Genomic DNA, 19,714 nt, shown 5'->3' with positions numbered 1-19,714 from the left:
TTCTGATAGCTGAAAATGGCTGCACGTATCAGGTATTTAATCAAGCCTGTAGAGGTGTTTTTTTGGTTTTTTTTTTTGTTTTTTTTTTTAACATAGTTTAATAAAACAACCATATGTGGGCCGGGCGTGGTGGCTCACACCTGTAATCCCAACAGTTTGGGAGGCCAAGGTTGGCTGATCACCTGAGGTCAGGAATTTGAGACCAGCCTGGCCAACAGGGTGAAACCCGGTCTCTACTAAAAAAATACAAAAATTAACCAAGCATGATGGCAGGCACCTGTAATTCCTTCTCTTGGGAGGCTGAGGAAGGAGAATTGCTTAAACTGGGGAGGTGGAGGTGGCAGTGAGCCGAGATTGTGCCACTGCCCTCCAGCCTGGGCGACAGAGCAAGACTCCATCTCAAAAAAGAAACAAAACAAAACAGCCATGTATGAAAGGATGACTGGTGGATTATTGTTACAAATAGACAATGGCTTCAGGGAGAGAGAACATTGGACTACTGAAGTGCATTGAACTGTAGAAGCAGATCATAGGGGAATGGAAGAATCTTGGTGTTTTGCTTGGTCAAATATGAAGAATTTTGTTCCAATGGAATTGACAAGTCAATGGAAGTTAGACGTTCCTGCAAAGGATCTATAGACAGTATATATTAAATCTGGACCTTCATTTTTCAATTTTGTAAGATTAAAATTACTAACTTACATAGATACTAGAAACTACTTGCATGCGCTTAACTATGTTAGAGTAAGGTTAAACAAATCTTCAGACTTTTGCTGTTTGAAATCAGAATGAATTTTTGAGAAAGAGTTGAATCTAGTAAGGCAAAAATAATTTTGAATACTATTAGGTGATCAGCCTATGCACGTAATACTAATATTGAGGCACCTTTCTGTGCCATGTGCTGTGTGAGGTGTTATATATGTTTTCTCATTTAATTTTATCCTTAAAGCAGCACTATAAAGTAGGTGGTATTACTATCATTTTACAAACAAGTAAACTAAATCCCTGAGAGGTTAATGTGTTCACGGTTACAGAGTGAGTCATTAAGTTAGAACCAGAACCTTGTTCTGATTCCAAAATGAACTTGAGGTTGTCTTTAGTATTTTCCAGCTTCCTAGCACTTTCCCCCTATTTTTCCAGTATGTTGTAGTATAGTGGTTAAGTAGTGACTGTGGGCAAGAGGTTACATTTCTAAGTCAAAGTTTCCTATTCTGTGAAATAGGAATAATGATAATATTCCCCTCTTCCAGTTGTGAGGCATTAAGAGAAAAATTTCATAGACTACCACAATGTCTGGTACTTAGAGAGTTTTAAGTAAGTGTTAGACTGTGTTATTTTCAGATGCCATGACTTTGTTCAGTCCACAGCCTACTCAGAATCCTCTAATTCAGTTTATTTATTTATTTATTTATTTATTTATTTATTTATAGAGAGGGAGTCTCGCTCTGTCACCCGGGCTGGAGTGCAATGATGTGATCTCGGCTCACTGTAACCTCTACCTCCCAGGTTCAAGTGATTCTCCCGCCTCAACCTCCCAAGTAGCTGGGATTATAGGCACCCACCATCATGCCCAGCTAATTTTTGTATTTTTAGTAGAGATGGGGTTTCACCGTGTTGGCCAGGCTGGTCTTGAACTCCTGACCTCAGGTGATCTGCCTGCCTCAGCCTCCCAAAGTGCTGGGATTATAGGTGTGAGCCAGAGCGCCTGGCCTTCTAATTCAGTTTATCATTAAGGCTTGCCCTTTTTTATGGGGGTTTATTCTTTAAAATTGCTTTTTCTTTTTTTACTCCATCAAAAACTCAGATTCTGACTTTGGCCCCTTCCTTACTTTATTAATTTTCCTTGGGTCATCCTGTGCCCTCAACTATTCTTTGTATGCTGGCCGAAACTGCATCTCTACCCTAGACCTTGTATTTGAGCAGGTCCACGTGCTCATTTGCCTTCTAGGTCTGCTCTGCCTCATAGGATAGCCACTAGTCACATGTGGCTATTGAGCTCTTGAACGGTGGCTAGTCTGAATTGTAATGAACTCTAACTACAAAATACACACCAGATTTCTACTTTAGTAAGAAAAAAATATGTAAAATGTTTCATTTATACTTTTTTATATTGATTACATGTTGAAATGATTATATTTTTAATATATTAAGCTAAAGAATACTGACTATTGAAGTACATTTCACTTATTTCTCTTTTTTAAAAAAATGTGGCTACTAGAAAATTACATATGTGACTTGTATTATATCTCTGTTGGGAAGTGCTGTTCCAGATATCCACCTGTGTATTTTTCAAGTACCTTGAAAACAGTCCCCAACTATACATACTCTCCCCATTTTCTTCTCCCTCCCAAAGTTCTGTTTCTTCTTCTCTCATTTTCCATAGTAAATAGCTCTACTTATGTTTTCAAAGCCAGAAACTTTGGAGTCATCCTTAATTCCTCCTTCCGTGTCCCTCATCTGTCAGTTGCAAAATCCTTTCTTCTCTGCTTTTTAAATATCTCTCACTGTCATATATTTCTTTCAATTCCCACTGTCATTACCTTGGTTGATCTATTTTATGACTTCCAGATTTTTGTCACATTTACCTCTCTTCTGATCAAGGATATGAAAAGTAGACTTTTTTTTTCTATTTTTATAGTACTATTATGGTTTCATTTAAAAAATGTAAATAATTGCTTCACTCATTTATTTTATTGTAAAGTAGGACACTATCTTTTTTTTTTTGAAACGGAGGTTCACTCTGTTGCCTAGGCTGGAGTGCAGTGGTGCAGTCTTGGCTCACTGGGTGCAAGCAATTCTCCTGCTTCAGCCTCCCAGGTAGCTGGGATTACAGGCATGTACCACCACACCCAGCTAATTTTTGCAATTTTAGTAGAGACAGGGTTTTGCCATGTTGGTCAGGCTGGTCTCGAACTCCTGACCTCAAATGATCTGCTCGTCTTAGCCTCCCAAAGTGCTGGGATTACAGGTGTCCAAGCCCGGCCCATCTTAATTTAAAAAAATGGCTACCCAGTGTCTTAACACCATTTATTGAAAAGTCTACCTTTACTCCACTGATTTGAAATATTACTGTTATAATTTACCAAATTCCATGTGGGTCTTTTTTCTTTCCTGAATGTTCTGTTCTGTTCCATTTATCTATGTGTTTGTTCGTGTGGTAGTACCATTCTGTTTTATTTCTTTACAGTGTGTTTTGATATTGGGTAGTGGTAATTCTCTGATTATTATTTTTTAAAACTTTTCTCTCTATTCTTCTTGATTTTTTTCATATGAATTGTAGATTCAGCTTGTCTGATTCTCTCCCAAAATCTATTGGTATTTTTTTTTTTTTTTTTTTTTTTTTGAGACGGAGTCTCGCTCTGTTGCCCAGGCTGGAGTGCAGTGGCCGGATCTCAGCTCACTGCAAGCTCCGCCTCCCGGGTTTACGCCATTCTCCTGCCTCAGCCTCCCGAGTAGCTGGGACTACAGGTGCCCGCCACCGCGCCCGGCTAGTTTTTTGTATTTTTTAGTAGAGACGGGGTTTCATCGTGTTAGCCAGGATGGTCTCGATCTCCTGACCTCGTGATCCGCCCGTCTCGGCCTCCCAAAGTGCTGGGATTACAGGCTTGAGCCACCGCGCCCGGCCATCTATTGGTATTTTTATTCATTTTATTTAAATTTATGAATTAGGGAGAATGGACATCTCCCTAAATTAGAGAATGGACATATCTATAATATTGTTTTCTTATCCAAGAATGTGGTCAGAAGGCTGGGCATGGTGATGCATGCCTGTAATCCCAAGCGTGGGATTTGGGAGGCTGAGGCAGGAGGATCACTTGAGCTTAGGAGTTCAAGACCAGCCTTGGGGGTGGAGCAACATGGCAAAACCCTATCTCTACAAAAAATAGAAAGAATTAGCTGGGCATGATGGTGCATGAGGATTGCCTGAGCCTGGGAGTTCGAGGCTACAGTGAGCTGTGATTGAGCCACTGCGCTCCAGCCTGGGCGACAGTGCAAGCTGAGACGCTCTCTGAAAAAAAAAAAGTCAGAATGTTTTTCCATTTGTTCAAGACTTCTGTGTCTCACAATAGTGTCTTGTCACTTACTGTACCTTTAGCTTGTATGTTAAAATTATTTTTAGATGTTAAAAATTTTTTGTTGTTGGTATTGTTAATTGGATCACTTCTATTGTGTCTTTTAATTGGCTGTGGTTTATATTCCATTACCATTTGTCAGGCCCCAATAATTTCTTGCTTGGGTTGTTGTGAAGATTACTAATTGGTTTTTCTTTTTCAATTTCACCACACACTTGTCATTGATTTTTCTAAAACACAAGATATTTGTCTTTTGTCTTTTGCTGTGTTTAAGTTCTTTAACTCTTTAGAATAAAGGTCAAATGAAGAGTAAAGGTCGAATTCCTTAACATGACATACAAGATTTTGATTTTTCCCATAGTGGCATATCCAACCCCATGTGTTTGGTGTCAGTATGAAGTATAGCTCCAGGCCGGGCGCGGTGGTTCACGCCTGTAATCTCAAAACTTTGGGAGGCCGAGGTGGGTGGATCACGAGGTCAGGAGATTGAGACCATCCTGGTTAACACGGTGAAACCCTGTCTCTACTAAAAAAACAAAAAATTAGCCGGGTGTAGCGGCGGGCACCTGTAGTCCCAGCTACTCCAGAGGCTGAGGCAGGAGAATGGCGTGAACCCGTGAGGTGGAGCTCTCAGTGAGCCAACATAGTGCCACTGCACTCCAGCCTGAGCGACAGAGCAAGACTCTGTCTCAAAAAAAAAAAAAAAAAAAAGTACCACACCCCACCCCATTGTCTGACTCTTAATTTTTTATACTTTGAATAGTCTCATTGTGAATGCATCTTGTAGTCTGTATGATTTCTTCAGTCATACCTGCACACACAGGTTCAATGATTGAATTTACAAATTTAAATAAAATTCTTGATTTCACAAATTGTGTTTTTTTTTTTGTAGTGAGGATGAGGATGATGACCTTCAGTATGCCGATCATGACTATGAAGTACCACAACAAAAAGGACTGAAGAAGCTCTGGAACAGAGTAAAATGGACAAGGGATGAGGTTATTATCTGACAAAGTTTACTAGTTTCTTACATGTATTTATGGATTAATATTACTATAGTTATACAGCCAGGTGTGGTGGCTCACGCCTGTAATCCCAGCACTTTGGGAGGCCGAGATGGGCGGATCACTTGAGGTCAGGAGTTCAAGACCAGCCTGGCCAACGTGATGAAACCCTGTCTCTACTAAAAATACAAAAATTAGCCTGGTGTGGTGGCATGTGTCTGTAATCCTAATCCTACTTGGGAGGCTGAGGCAGGAGGATTGCTTGAACCTGGGAGGCAGAGGGTTGCAGTGAGCTGAGATTACACCACTGCACTCCAGCCTGGGTGACAGAGCGAGACTCCATCTCAAAAACAAAAAAAAACCTACTGTTGTTATGAAAGATTTAAAAACAAAATATGAGAAAAAGTATGCATCAATTAACTGTACATTCTTTTTCTTCAACCAGAGACATGAATAATAGATGACATTGGGACTTACAGAAACAGTATAATAAATGGAGGAATTTGTATTATAGTGGATAGCTTTAGTTATTCTATGGTTACCAGATGCTCCTTAATATAACTGGAGAGTTACCTATATTTAGGGGTAGAGGAAAAGGATGGGGGAAAGCTTTTTAATTTTCGTACTGTTTTAATAGGACGATAAATTAAAGAAGTTGGTTGAACAACATGGAACTGATGATTGGACTCTAATTGCTAGTCATCTTCAAGTAAGTGAAATATTAAATTATATTTCTAACATGGCTGGTTTAAGGCATTGGGTTAAATTTGCTATTTTTCAAAAATGTGTCCACGTATTTTAATTTTAGGTTTCCTTCCTAAAAACATCCCTGTTTGTTTGGTCTGCCTATAGTTGGTTGCTAATGGCTTAGAAAGTCTGGTCTTTTAGTAATGTGTTTATCCAGGGGCCTAAAAAGATTATTAACTTAAAACAAAAATGGTAATAAATTTATGTGGGACCTTATAAATATTTGCTAATACACATTAAAACATTCTGTGAGAAATATATAGAGATATTTGATAGCTAACCAAAAAATCCAGAAAAGCCCTATTTAAAAAAGCTTATCATCTGAGGCTTACCTTTTAAAATGTTGATTTTAAAAACTATTATGCCTATTGTTTACCATATTACTTACTATTCACCTGCTGTTCATTATATAGCTTTATAATTTATGAAGTATTTTCACATATACTCTTTTTTTTTTTTTGAGACGGAGTTTCGCTCTTGTTGCCCAGTCTGGAGAGCAATGGCATGATCTCGGCTCACTGCAGTCTCCGCCTCCCAGGTTCAAGCGATTCTCCTGCCTCAGCCTCCCGAGTAGCTGGGATTATAGGCATGCACCACCACGCCCGTCTAATTTTGTTTGTATTTTTTTTTTTTTTAGTAGAGATGGGGTTTCTCCATGTTGGTCAGGCTGGTCTCAAACTCCCAACCTCAGGTGATCTGCCCGCCTCGGCCTCCCAAAGTGCTGGGATTACAGGTGTGAGCCACTGTGCCCAGCCCTCACATATACTCTTATTTGTATCCTCAATACACTTTGAGTAGTGAGGGAAAATATACGTATTTGAATTTAAATATTGACTACTTTGGGTTTCATAAACCATGTTAACTATGTTTTTTCTATATTGTCATATGCCTTTCAACATAACCCAGAAATTGAGATCAAGTAATGTGAAAGAGCATCAATTTTGGAGTCAGTTTGAATTGTGTTCAAATGTCAGCTCTATGAGCGTAGAAAAATTACTTAGCCTCTTTGATTGTCACCTTCCTTATCTATAATATCTAGGTAATCATACTCGTTTCTGTAGTATGGTTGTATAGAACTAGAAATAACATATAGGATGTTTGGCACAATTCTTAATTTTTACCAGGTGTTCAATAAATGGAAGCTAGGTTAGAAAAGTTATTTACATTAGCATTAACAGAAATGCTACAAGGACATACAGGAGCAACCTGATTATTTTGAAGAAAGTATCAGCCTTAAAATGGATCAGCATTGGTGTACAGAAGCCATAAATGAAGCTGAGTTTGAATAAAAATAATTTTAAGTGCATTGGGCAAAAGAGCCATTGGTAGACAAAACATTTGTATCTGTCCCTTTATATGTTTCTAGATTATCTGTAATCTTATGAACTAACAATTTTGTAAACTGTGAATCACTAATAAAGTGTTAGGTGTCGGTGTCATTATCCTTGTAATATATAGGAGTTACCAGGTTCTGAACTGACTAAAATAAGGCTTCATTTATAATTTTTGGAGTTTGAGATGTTTCTACCCAGATACTGCATAGGTTTTCTTATTCTGGTGAATTCATTTTCTTTTTAAGTATGAACACTTAACCAATTTAATTGAAATGTAACATGCATCTTCTATATAGACTATGTAATGTTTTCTTAATAACTTGGAGTCATAATTTATAACATCCTTTTGATCCCATGAAGTAGTATAGTAAAGCCTTTACATTTTTTTAAAACTGTATGGTTAGGTACCGCTGAACTACGTGAATCCAGACTGATAGGCTATTTGAGTTCTTTTTCTTTTTTTTTTTTTTTTTTGAGACGGGAGTTTCGCTCTTGTTGCCCAGGTTGGAATGCAATGGTGCAATCTTGGCTCACCGCAACCTCCGCCTCCCAGGCTCAAGCGATTCTCCTGCCTCAGCCTCCTGAGTAGCTGGGATGACAGGCATGCACCACGACACCCGGCTAATTTTGTATTTTTAGTAGAGACAGGGTTTCTCCATGTTGGTCAGGCTGGTCTTGAACTCCAGACCTCAGGTGATCCACCCGCCTCGGCCTCCCAAAGTGCTGGGATTATAGGCATGAGCCACCGTGCCTGGCCCTATTTGAGTTCTTATGTCAGCTTTGTATAGTTTTCTGTCCACTGCTTTTTATTCCTCAGCTCTAAATCCATTTCTTTATGGCGGTTATCTGTGTTTTATCTTTGCTGTTTGCTGTATTATAAGGTGTAGTGTAAAGATACACACTTTAGTTTTAAATAAATTGTTTTTTATTTGTAGTCTAAGCCCTGTTGACTACTGTAATTAAGAAAAAACATAGGTTGGGCGCCGTGGCTCACGCCTGTAATCCCAGCACTTTGGGAGGCCGAGGCGGGTGGATCACGAGGTCAGGAGATCAAGCCCATCCTGGCTAACAGTGAAAACCTGTCTTTCCTAAAACTACAAAAAATTAGCCGAGCATGGTGGCAGGCGCCTGTAGTCCCAGCTACACGGGAGGCTGAGAATGGCATGAACCCGGGAGGCGGAGCTTGCAGTGAGCTGAGATTGCGCCACTGCACTCCAGCCTGGGCGACAGAGTGAGACTCCCTCTCAAAAAAAAAAAAAAAAATTGGGACACAGACATGTAACATAAATGTTACATGTTTAAAGAATGCTGTTGAATACACTATTCTTGAAGTCTTTGTTCTAAGAATGTGAGACATAAATTTGGGCTGACTTGCTTTCTGGAAGACAGTTGTTTAATAACAAAATCATCTAAATTTTTTCAGAATCGCTCTGATTTTCAGTGCCAGCATCGATGGCAGAAAGTTTTAAATCCTGAATTGATAAAGGGTCCTTGGACTAAGGAAGAAGATCAGAGGGTAATGTGTTCATACTCTTTATATTCACTATATAGGTAGACTAGTTTTTTTCTTCCTAATGTGTTGTTTTGACATATGAAATATATGTTTAAGTCACTTTGATTTTGTTCTCTGGCGGCTACTTGCATGAGAATTGAATGTTAAGTGTCTTGAAATGTTGTTGGGTTTTTAAAAAATTGAGTCAAACCAAGTATAACATACAGCCCTTTCTTTCTGAGAGTTTGGTTTGCAGAAGGAAAAATACTTGCTGTAAGGTTACTTACCTTGTTTTGAGCTCTATTTCATAACTGTTACGGTACAGTTTTTTGTCAAAAATCTAATTAACATTTTAAAACAGATTTTCATTTTATTTTTACATCTAATAACTTGATATGCACAGAAGTCATTCTTAACTTTTTCTCTTGACCTATAATGAGCCGTGGATTAGATAGATGTCAGAGCATCATGTTTCCAAAGGTTTTGTAATTTAAAAACCAAGGTCATTGTTTGTGCTATAAAGTCGGAGATGAATAGAAGCTTTTCTGCACTCCACTAGGAATTGTTCTTTAGTTAATGCCTTTTAAGTCATAAAAGTTGCTAATGCAGTTGAGGCATTAGAGCATCCTTACTCCTGCTCAAAACAAACTTATTTGTTATTCTTATTTTAAAAATTTTTTTAAATAAATAGAGATGGAATCTCGCTATGTTTTCCAGACTGGTCTTGAACTTCTGGGCTCAAGCAATCTGCCCATTTCGGCCACTCAAAATGCTGGGATTAGAGGCTGAGCCATCATGCCCAGCCAGAACAAACTTTAAAGTTACTTCACCTAGACTGCTCTGATTTACTTGATGGCTACTCATAAGTTTTAAAATGTGTGATCTTGTTTAAAAATACATTTACCAAAGCCTTAAATTTTATTTTTTAAAGATAGTAAATAGATATACATACAGTGAAAATATCAACATATATTAAAGTTAGTCTACCAATATAAAATGTTTATGAGGTGATATTTGACATAGGGCAGTGAGGTAAAGTGGGCTGGAATAACTATTCTTGCAATTTTAGGTGAAATAAAAACAACTGTAAAATGTGGAAAAAAGAATATGTAATCTGTGTCCTTTCAGTTTGAGAAAGGAAGAAATGACAGCCCCAATAACTTGGTAGAATCTTTCTGCTTCCAAATTGTTTTTTTGTTTTGTTTTTGGCTTTGTGCTGAAGCTTTTTTTTTTTTTTTTTTTTTTAAATAGATGTAAGAGTAGAAAATGCACAAGTTTCAACATGTTTACAGTTATTTCAAGTTAATAGTGTATGAGAGCAATTTAATTTCAAGTGTCTTTAATTAGCCCCTTGGATTTTTAGATGCATTTGGAATCAATTTTTGAAGCTGGCAAATGCTAAAGAGGTATTTATTAGTAATTTTTTTTTTTTTTTTTTTTTACAAATTGTAGTTGTGGCTTGGATTTAATGCATTTATTTAAAATGGTATTCTTGAATTATGTTTTAAAATTCTTTCAAGGTAATGCTTTTTTAAACTTTGTTTTTCTGTTTCCTAGGTTATTGAATTAGTTCAGAAATATGGACCAAAAAGATGGTCTTTAATTGCAAAACATTTAAAAGGAAGAATAGGCAAGCAGTGTAGAGAAAGATGGCATAATCATCTGAATCCTGAGGTAAAGAAATCTTCCTGGACAGAAGAGGAGGACAGGATCATCTATGAAGCACATAAGCGATTGGGAAATCGTTGGGCAGAAATTGCTAAACTACTTCCAGGAAGGTGCTTATATAAATGTATATATATTTTTCTGTACTTAAACATGACCTTTATTACCTTACTATTAAATACATTTGCAAGTCGTCTATGACTTTTTAAAATTTATAATTAAAATGTAGACTATATTACATAAGCAACCTTTTGGGACCATTTGTACTAAATTCTGTGGTAAAGGGTATGATTGCTTTTTTAATGAATTATTTTATGGCAATAATTTGTACAATAAAATGATAGATTTTAGATTATATAAACCTTTAATACACTCCTAAAATCATGTTGACATATCAGTGCCAATCAAGTGAGACCCCCTTTGTATAAACTTTGTTGGAACAGAATCTAAATCTAAGATTTCTTTCATATTGCATTCTATGTGTAGGACCAGGGAATAATATGCTAGCTGCAGTAAACTGCTATGGAAGTGTGTTGGGGAAAATTCAATCTTAATTAATTATGGTATGATCCAAACCATGGAATTAGTATATATATCCATGTGGCTAAAATACAAAATTTTCCTCAGAGGCAGTGATGTGCTAAGTATACTCTACATTGTACTGATTCATATGTTTTCTAGTAGTGTTTAGTACAGCAGATCAACAACCTTGTGAAAATTCATAACTTAGAAGGCATGCATTTGTCTTTTGTTGCTGTAGTCTCTATCTGTATAGTACGTTATAGCATTACGTGCTTTTACATGTATTCTTAATTTTTATAGACTTGGAAAGTATACAGAGCAAACATTGCTATCTTTGTTTTATAGATAAGATATTAAGGCATAGTGTTAAATTTTTTATTCAAGTTATTAAACCAGGTTAGATACTTTTAATCTCTTGTACATCTTCCTACTTTCCGTAGAACCTAGCTTAGTGCCTTAACATTTACTGAAAACCTGCTTTATATGTGTATATTTTATGAGGGATGAAATTTGCACTATAAGTAGCTATAGGTTGAAGATTTACATTTTTATAAAGGGAACCTTAGATAAGAAGGAGCCAATTAATTCTTTCTTACCATAAATATTTTGTTCTAAGAAGTGAAAAAGAATACCGGCATTCTTTAGTTTGTGATTTGCTTTTCATGATCATGTTTGTACCTGGCTTAAGACCTTGGCTCTTGCTATACTCTTTATCTGGAATGCTCTTTTTTTTTTTTTTTCTGTTCTTGTATGGCTGATTTGTTCTAACCAAACCAAAATTACTCTGTTACCCACTTTTCTTGTCCTACTTTATTTGCATTGTACTGATTATTTATTTATTTATTTGTTTTTCTATTCCTCCTTCCTTCCCACTTCCACACTTCCAAGGAGAGTGTAAGCTCCATGAGAGCAGTGACCTACTTTGCCTTATTCACTACAATATTTCTGGTGCTTAGAACTATGCCTGACATATACACATACAGTTTATCTCTTGAATTTAAAAAAAGCACCTATATTCCTGAGTAGAAACTCCAAAAGAAAAATTAAGAAAAAAGTATCTAATTTCATCAGTGTAAAAATTTGTTTTAAGCACTTTGTACAAGTTACACAGTGTTGAAATCTGTGGAATCCTTTTTTCTTTTTAAATTGTACCTTTCCTTTCTTAGGACTGATAATTCTATCAAAAATCATTGGAATTCTACTATGCGAAGAAAAGTGGAACAGGAGGGCTATTTACAAGATGGAATAAAATCAGAACGATCTTCATCTAAACTTCAACACAAACCTTGTGCAGCTATGGATCATATGCAAACCCAGAATCAGTTTTACATACCTGTTCAGGCACATACTTTTAATACCTTTATTATTTTTAAAAATTTCTTAAGTTGCCATATGAGAAGGTGTTTTGTTTCTTAATAGGACAAGTACAATGCATATTAAGGGGTAAATAGAGAAATTGAAAAAAATGTGTAACTTTGATTTATAAGTATTTTGAGAACAGATTTATTAAAATGTTTCCTTTTATATGTAATTTTTACATTAAGAAACTATATACATTTCCTAATACTCTAATTCTTTGAATCTTCATTTATGATTCAAAGCTAATGGTCATCTGTGCTTTAACATTCTACTGTACTTTCCATTTAAAAAATTTTGGTGTAATTATAGTATTGCTTATCTCTAAGAGGTAGCAAATATAAAATGGCTTAAAGGAGAAAGTAGCAAAAAATAACTTAAGTAATTGTTTTGGGGGGTGTGGTAATTAATTGGCCTTTGCTGACATTCAGCTTTGCTTTTCCCCCTAATAACTAATCACTTGGGTAATTTTAGTCTTTGTTTAGATGATTCATTAAAGTAGATATTACATGAGCTCAAAATGGGGCAAGCTCTATGTTGTCCCTTACAGTGCATTTTTCTACTTGGAAGAAATTAGTGTAGGAGTCTTCATGGGATTTGTTTTACACTTCCTTGTCTACCTGTTATGCCATTTTTCACAATGCGCAATTCTTGGTTCTTGTCACATAAATTGTAAAGATTAAGTCAGGACTTAGTGGTTGTCTACCAAAAGATAAAATTGGGCGAGATATTAAAAATCTGTGCTTTTTATGCCTGAGATTTGATTTTTGACATTTTGTGGACATTTAAGTTTTTTAAGCATCATTTTAAAAGAACCACTTAGAGTAATGACATTTTCATTAACAATAGGAAAACAAGTAAAGACAGTATATCTGCTGAGACTCAATACTTTAAGGTTTTTATTATGTTTCTTTACATTTTTCTTTAGAGTCTAGATTTCAGCAGTATAAACTGAAACATTCTGCTTCTGTCTTAGAAAGGTTATCATTTAAATTTATTTTTTTAACTTGTAGAAAGATAATACATGGGGCCAACAGAGTATTTAACAGTCTTAATCTAAATATGTTGGAAAGATGAGGATATTTCTTGTACTACAAGAATTGTTTCCTTTTTAATTTAGATATATTCATTATTCAATTAATTTAAACTAATAAGATAATTTTATTATATGTGTGACTTGATAAAAAAAATAGATGGGTTTAAAATACTGTCACAGATTTTCATGAAAAGTTTGGGAAAGATAAGTTTTTAATTTGTTGGAGTTAGCAAGCTGAGCAATAAGTGGTACTAATCGAATATTCTAAACGTTAAGTTCTATGTTAGAAGTTATACATAATAGTTCTGCATTATATAGTGATTTAGGTAGATCATTATGGAAAGCAGACAATTTCATATTTATATTTTTAAATTTTAAGCCTTTTTTTTTTTTTTTTTGAGACAGAGTCTCTTTCTGTTGCCATGCTGGAGTGCAGTGGTACGCACACAGCTCACTGCAGCCTCAACCACCTGAGCTCATGTGATCCTCCTGCTTCAGCCTCCTGAGTAGCTGGGACTATAGGCATGTTCCACGACACCCAGCTAATTTTTTAATTTTTTGTAAAGACAGGGTCTTGCCATGTTGCCCAGGCTGGTCTTGGATTCCTGGGCTCAAGCAACCATACTCCCTCAGCCTCCCAAAGTGCTGGAATTACAGGGTTGGGCCACTGCACCCAGCCCCAATTTTAAGGCTTTTAAAAACACCTTCTCTCATATGTCTTCCCACTACTGCTTACTAAATTTATATGTATCTTGAAAATTCTTATTACAGATGTTTTAGGAAAGAAGCAGAATGATACGTAGCCTATCATAAGTATATCTATTAAAAGTATATGAGTGATTCTGATTGTTTTTCTAAGACAAGTAATAGGAGAAGCCTTTCGCATGGAGTGGTGATAAAAGTAGGAGATATGAACATTGAAAACTTGCTTCAGTCTCTGTCCTTGTCAGTGCTTCATTCATATGGACACATAGGAACACAATTACTTTGTTTTCTCTAGGAGATAGAGCAACCCTTCTAATAGTAGACGTTTAAATATATATGGGGAATGTCAGATTTAATAAACTGGCTGATAAATCTAGGCTAAGTAATTCTCATATTTCATCTGGGGAAAAAAGTCTTTTCTAAGTGTTATAACTTTTAATCCATAGGTTCTAGGATTGGAGCTGTAGTTATTATTTAATAGATAAGAAAGTATTATAGGTATAAAATTTCAAAATTAATACAGGTCCTTTCTAAGTTTTTTATGTTGATACTATTTCAAAAGTTTTTGTCATTTGCTTTAGATTTTAAACATTTATATATCATTATATGTGTGATAAAATGCATTAATTACTTTTTAGATACCTGGGTATCAGTATGTGTCACCTGAAGGCAATTGTATAGAACATGTTCAGCCTACTTCTGCCTTTATTCAGGTAACTTTTATTTACAACAAAAACCAAAGGAAATGTGTTCAGTCACATTTTAAAAAGCCTAATAGTATCTATTTCCTCATTTATTAAACTAGTATAAAAATAATACGATCTGTCCTACTTGGAGTACTCTAACCTTAAAGAAGAAAGTGTGTAAGTGGGGTTTAAGAAATATAAACCGTACAAGTATAAGATGATTAACAATACCAGTATGGTAGTCCTTTCATTCTTTCAAGGTAAAGCATTCAAGTTGTGAATGGACATATTTTTGCTAAATTGTATAGAATGTATGTATTAAGATTTAAAAATCTAAAATATTCCAAACATACATTTCAGCTGATATAGATGATGCAACATTTTTTTAAGGCATTAAAATTTTCCCAAATCTGTTAAGTTGAAAATATTTACCAGCAGCTCTTTAGATACCAGAGGGATTGTAATAATGAATATTTAGTATTTAGTAGCATTAAGCTTTATTAGAAAAAATATATTTCATGTTGCATAGAAGAAAATAAACATGAGAACACTAATAATAAAGCAATTATATAAGTAGCCTGTTTTCTCTTTTATTTAACTTATTTTAGCAACCCTTCATTGATGAAGATCCTGATAAGGAAAAGAAAATAAAGGAACTTGAGTTGCTGCTTATGTCAGCTGAGAATGAAGTTAGAAGAAAGCGAATTCCATCAGTAAGAAATAAGCTTAAGTGTTATTTGTATTGTTAGAATCTTTCATATATGCTTTTTGTCATTTTTATCAGCTAGAAAGCATACTCAGTATGACTGCAGATTTTAATATGGAGTAAAAATGGTTTTGTTATTTTTTTCATTTGCAACTTTCAGGTTGCCTGATTTTTTCTTTTTCTTTTTGAGACAGGATCTTGCTCTGTCACCCAGGCAGAAATGCAGTGGTGTAATCACTGATCACTGAAGCCTTGACCTTGGCTCAAATGATGCCCCACCTCAGCCTCTCAAGTAGCTGGGACTACAGGTGCCTGCCACCATGCCTGACAAATTTTTTTTTATTTTTTATTTTTGTAGAGACAGGGTTTCACCGTGCTGCTCAGGCTGGTCTCAAACTCCTGGGCTCAAGTGATTCTCCTGCCTTGGCCTCCCAAAGTGCTGGGATTATAGGTGTGAGCCGCTGTGCCTGGCCCAAGGTTGCCTGATTTTGATATACATTTCTTTGAGCATAATTTACAGTGTTCTGTGTTAGGATACTTCTTGAGTCATAAATGCAAAGCAGGTGTAAAGTAAACTCTCTATATATACACACACATATATATTTGTAAAAATTATGTGTGTTTAGATTAGGCTTTGGCGTTATTTTAGACATTCCATGTAATGATGGGTTTAATTCTTTTTAAAATAAAGAATCGAATAGATGTAGAGGGATTTATAAGCTCCAAAATTACTTTTATTCTCTTTAAAATTTTTTCCTATTTACTAGATTTAGAATATGAGCTCAGTAAATTAAAGAAAGTAATAACACTAAAAATATATGGGAAAAGGAACATTTAGATTTTATGCTCTCTAAACAATTCTTGTAAAAGAAAAAATTTTATATAGATGTTGGGTGTTGGTTACCCCATGTGAAAACTATTGTAAGATTTGGTTGATGAGACTAGGAGTGTTAAATTAGGATCAAAGGTAATTATCCTAGTAGAATTAAGCAGGTTATGCTAGATTGGTTAAAAGAAAGATACAAGTTTATACTTAAATGACTTTTTTTTAGGTTTTTAAATTAAAAATTTTAAATTGGGAAATAATTGTACATTTTCATGGGGTACATAGTGATGTTTCCATACATGTGATGTATATTGACCAGATCATGTTAATTAGCATATCCATCATCTCACATACTTATAATTTCTCTGTCTTGGGAACATTCAATATCTCCCCTTCTAACTATTTGAAACTATTTAATATTGTTAACTATAGTCATCCTACAGTGATATAGAACACTAGAACTTGTTCCTTCTATCTAGCTGTGATTTTGTATTCTTTAACGCATATTTCCCTATCCCTCCCTTCACCCTACCCTTCCTTTAAATAACATTTTTAAAAATTTAAAATAATGCCTTGAGCCTTATATTTTTATTTTTTTTTAGACAGAGTCTCACTCTCATTCAAGCTGGAGTGCAGTGGCGCAATCTTGGCTCTACAAAAAGTTTTTTTTTTTTTTTTTTAAATTAGCTAAGTGTGGTGGTGCACAACTGTGGTCCTAACTACCCAGGAGGCTCCTGGGTTCAAGTGATTCTCCTGCCTCAGCCTCCCGAGTAGCTGGGATCACAGGCATGTAACAACATGCCCAGCTAATTTTTAAAATTTTTTTAGTAGAGATGGCGTTTCACCCTAGTCTTGAACACCTAACCTCAAGTGATTTGCCCACCTTGGCCTCCCAAAGTACTGGGATTACAGACTTGAGCCACCATTCCTCGCCCCTTTTTACATTTAGAAAAGGGTTTCTTTGTTTTTTGTTTGGGACTAAATGAGAGGACAGAATACTGAGAGTGACTGGGAACTCAGGCAAAATTACTACAAAGATAACCTGAAATCTTGAAATAGTATTATGAGGCAACTGGTGATGTATTTATACTACTTAAGAGGATATTAATAAAAATGATATTTATTGATTATAATAGGCAAGATATGTATTATAAGAAAAGCAATTTCTGTTTTTTGGTTTTTGAGTCAGGGTCTTGGTCTGTTGCCCAGGCTGGAGTGCAGTGGTACGATCATGGCTCACTGCAGCCTCAGCCTCCTGGGTTTAAGCAGTCCTCCCACCTCAGCTTCCTGGGTAGCTAAGACCACAGGTGTGTGCCACCACACTTGGCTAATTAAAAATATACTTTTTGTAGAGATAGGATTTCCCTATGTTGCAGTTTCTGTTTTGAAACTGCAAAAACCATGAGCAACTAGGAAGACCTGACATATACTTACCTTAAAGTTAATTTATTTTTGTTAGGAAGCTACAAATAGGCTGGGCTTGGTGGCTTATGCCTGTAATCTCAGGACTTTGAGAAGCTGAGGTGGGAGGGTCACTTAAGCCCAGGAGTTTGAGACCAGCCTTGGCAGGTGAGATCCCACCTCTACAAAAAATTTAAAAAGAATTGGATAGGCGTGGTGACACATGCCTGTGGTTCCAGCTACTCAGGAGGCTGAGGCAGAAGGATCTCTTGAGCCTGAGAGGTCGAGGCTGCAGTCAGCAGTTATCACACCCCTGCACTCCAACCTGGGCAACAGAGCAAGACCCCATCTTAAAAATAAATAAATTAATTAATTAACCAGGCATGGTGGCATGTGCCTGTAGTCCCAGCTACTCAAAAGGCTGAGGGAGGAAGATTGCTTAAGCCCAGGGGTTTGAGGCTGCAGTGAGCTATGATCATACCACTGTACTTCAGCCTGGGTGACAGAGCAAGACCCTGTCTCAAAAAAAAAAAAAAAAAAAAAAAAGCCACAAAGAATTATGGTGAGAGAATCAACATTTGTAGATGATTATATCATGTTTAAACCATTTTGGATTTTTAAAATAGAATCTTACCGTTTTTTAATTTAACAGGAAAAATATAAGTAAAAGAATGAATATTTTGCATTAAAAAGGAAGAAAGAAAGTTATTTTCTTTTTAGAACTCACTATCTAAAATCTATTCTCATAAAGATTTGGTTGAATAAGCATATTCTGAATTCTAGAGGGAAGTTGCTGCAGCCAGTAGAATAGACTCCATACACATATAAAGCATTTTTTTTCTTTCTTTTTGAGATGGAGTCTTGCACTGTCGCTCGCTGCAACCTCCAACTCCCTGGTGCAAGCGATTCTCCTGCCTCAGCCTCCCGAGTAGCTGACATTACAGGCACGTGCCACCACACCCAGCTAATTTTTGTATTATTAGTAGAAACGGGGTTTCATCATGTTGGCCAGGATGGTCTTGATTTCCTGACCTCATGATCCACCTGCCTCAGCCTCCCAAAGTATTGGGATTACAGGCATGAGCCACCATGCCCTGCCTAACGGTTTTTTTTCTAAACAGTTATATGATAATATTGACTGCCATTTTACTGAGTATCAATTGTGCTCTACTCTTGTGAATGTTTTATATGTATGCTTGGTAATCCTGGTGTTAACACTGTTAAGAGGGTAGAATTTCATTAGAGAGTTCACATTTAAGACTGAATATGGTGACTCACACCTGTAATCCCAACACTTTCGGAGGCTGAGGCGGGCAGATCACTTGAGGCCAGGAGTTGGAGACCAGGCTGGTCAACATGGCAAAACCCCGTCTCTGTAAAAAATACAAAAACCAGGCGTGGTGGTGCGCCCCTGTAGTCCCAAGCTACTCGGGAAGCTGAGGTGGGAGGATCACTCGAGCCTGGGAGGTGGAGTTTGCAGTGAGCCGAGATTGGGCCAGGGCATTCCAGCCTGGACGACAGAGCGAGACCCTGTCTCAAAAAAAAAGAAAAAAAAAAGAAAAAGAGATTCACATTTAGGTCTGTCTGATTGTAACCTATGGTTTTTTCACTGGGTCCAGTTATCGCCCTCTTTGTGTGTTGGATCTTTTTCTCACCTGCATACTAACTGAAAGGTGTGTGGTTTGGAGGGAACCACATGTTCCCTCCAGCATGACAGGAGAACCATGCTGTCTCCTGAAAGTGATTGTCAAGTCAGAAGGTGGCTATGCTAATGAAATAGGAAATAATGAAATAAGATTAATTTCTTTTATTTTTAAAACAGGTCGAATTTGCTTTGCAACAGTGTTTTATTACCTTATTTAAGTTGAAATGTAACATTTTGTTGTGAATCTCTAGAACATTCTGAAAATTTTTATTTTTAGTAGTATTAGTTACCATTATTCAGTGCTTCCTATAGACTTTCAATGTGCTCTCTACCATATGGTAGTTACTAGCCACATTTAATTTTAAATAAAATTTAAAATTCAGTTTTTTAGTTGCACTAGCCACGTATCAGTTGCTTATATGGGTAGTGGCTCCTATTGAGCAGCTGGAAATACAGAACATTTTCATCATCTCAGAAAGTTCTGTTGAACAGTGCTACACACTTCACATGTTGTTT

At 36.2% G+C, this 19,714-nt stretch overlaps 1 protein-coding gene across 2 annotated transcripts in view; it reads left to right on the top strand.

Moving 5' to 3' along the window:
- MYBL1 (MYB proto-oncogene like 1) overlaps nucleotides 1-19,714 on the top strand; it is a 48,890-nt gene that overhangs the window by 6,106 nt on the left and 23,070 nt on the right. For both annotated transcript variants that reach the window (XM_015145481.3, XM_001095486.5), the window contains exons 2-8: nucleotides 4,966-5,071; nucleotides 5,715-5,786; nucleotides 8,582-8,674; nucleotides 10,208-10,428; nucleotides 12,004-12,178; nucleotides 14,573-14,647; nucleotides 15,229-15,333. In XM_015145481.3, the coding sequence (XP_015000967.3) occupies nucleotides 4,966-5,071; nucleotides 5,715-5,786; nucleotides 8,582-8,674; nucleotides 10,208-10,428; nucleotides 12,004-12,178; nucleotides 14,573-14,647; nucleotides 15,229-15,333 (847 nt within the window). The remainder of the gene's footprint in view (nucleotides 1-4,965; nucleotides 5,072-5,714; nucleotides 5,787-8,581; nucleotides 8,675-10,207; nucleotides 10,429-12,003; nucleotides 12,179-14,572; nucleotides 14,648-15,228; nucleotides 15,334-19,714) is intronic.

The sequence above is a fragment of the Macaca mulatta genome, chromosome 8 (assembly GCF_049350105.2).
Source record: "Macaca mulatta isolate MMU2019108-1 chromosome 8, T2T-MMU8v2.0, whole genome shotgun sequence".
NCBI lineage: Eukaryota > Metazoa > Chordata > Mammalia > Primates > Cercopithecidae > Macaca > Macaca mulatta.
The sequence above is the reverse complement of the archived record's forward strand: the minus strand, read 5'-3'. Positions and strand labels throughout refer to the sequence as shown.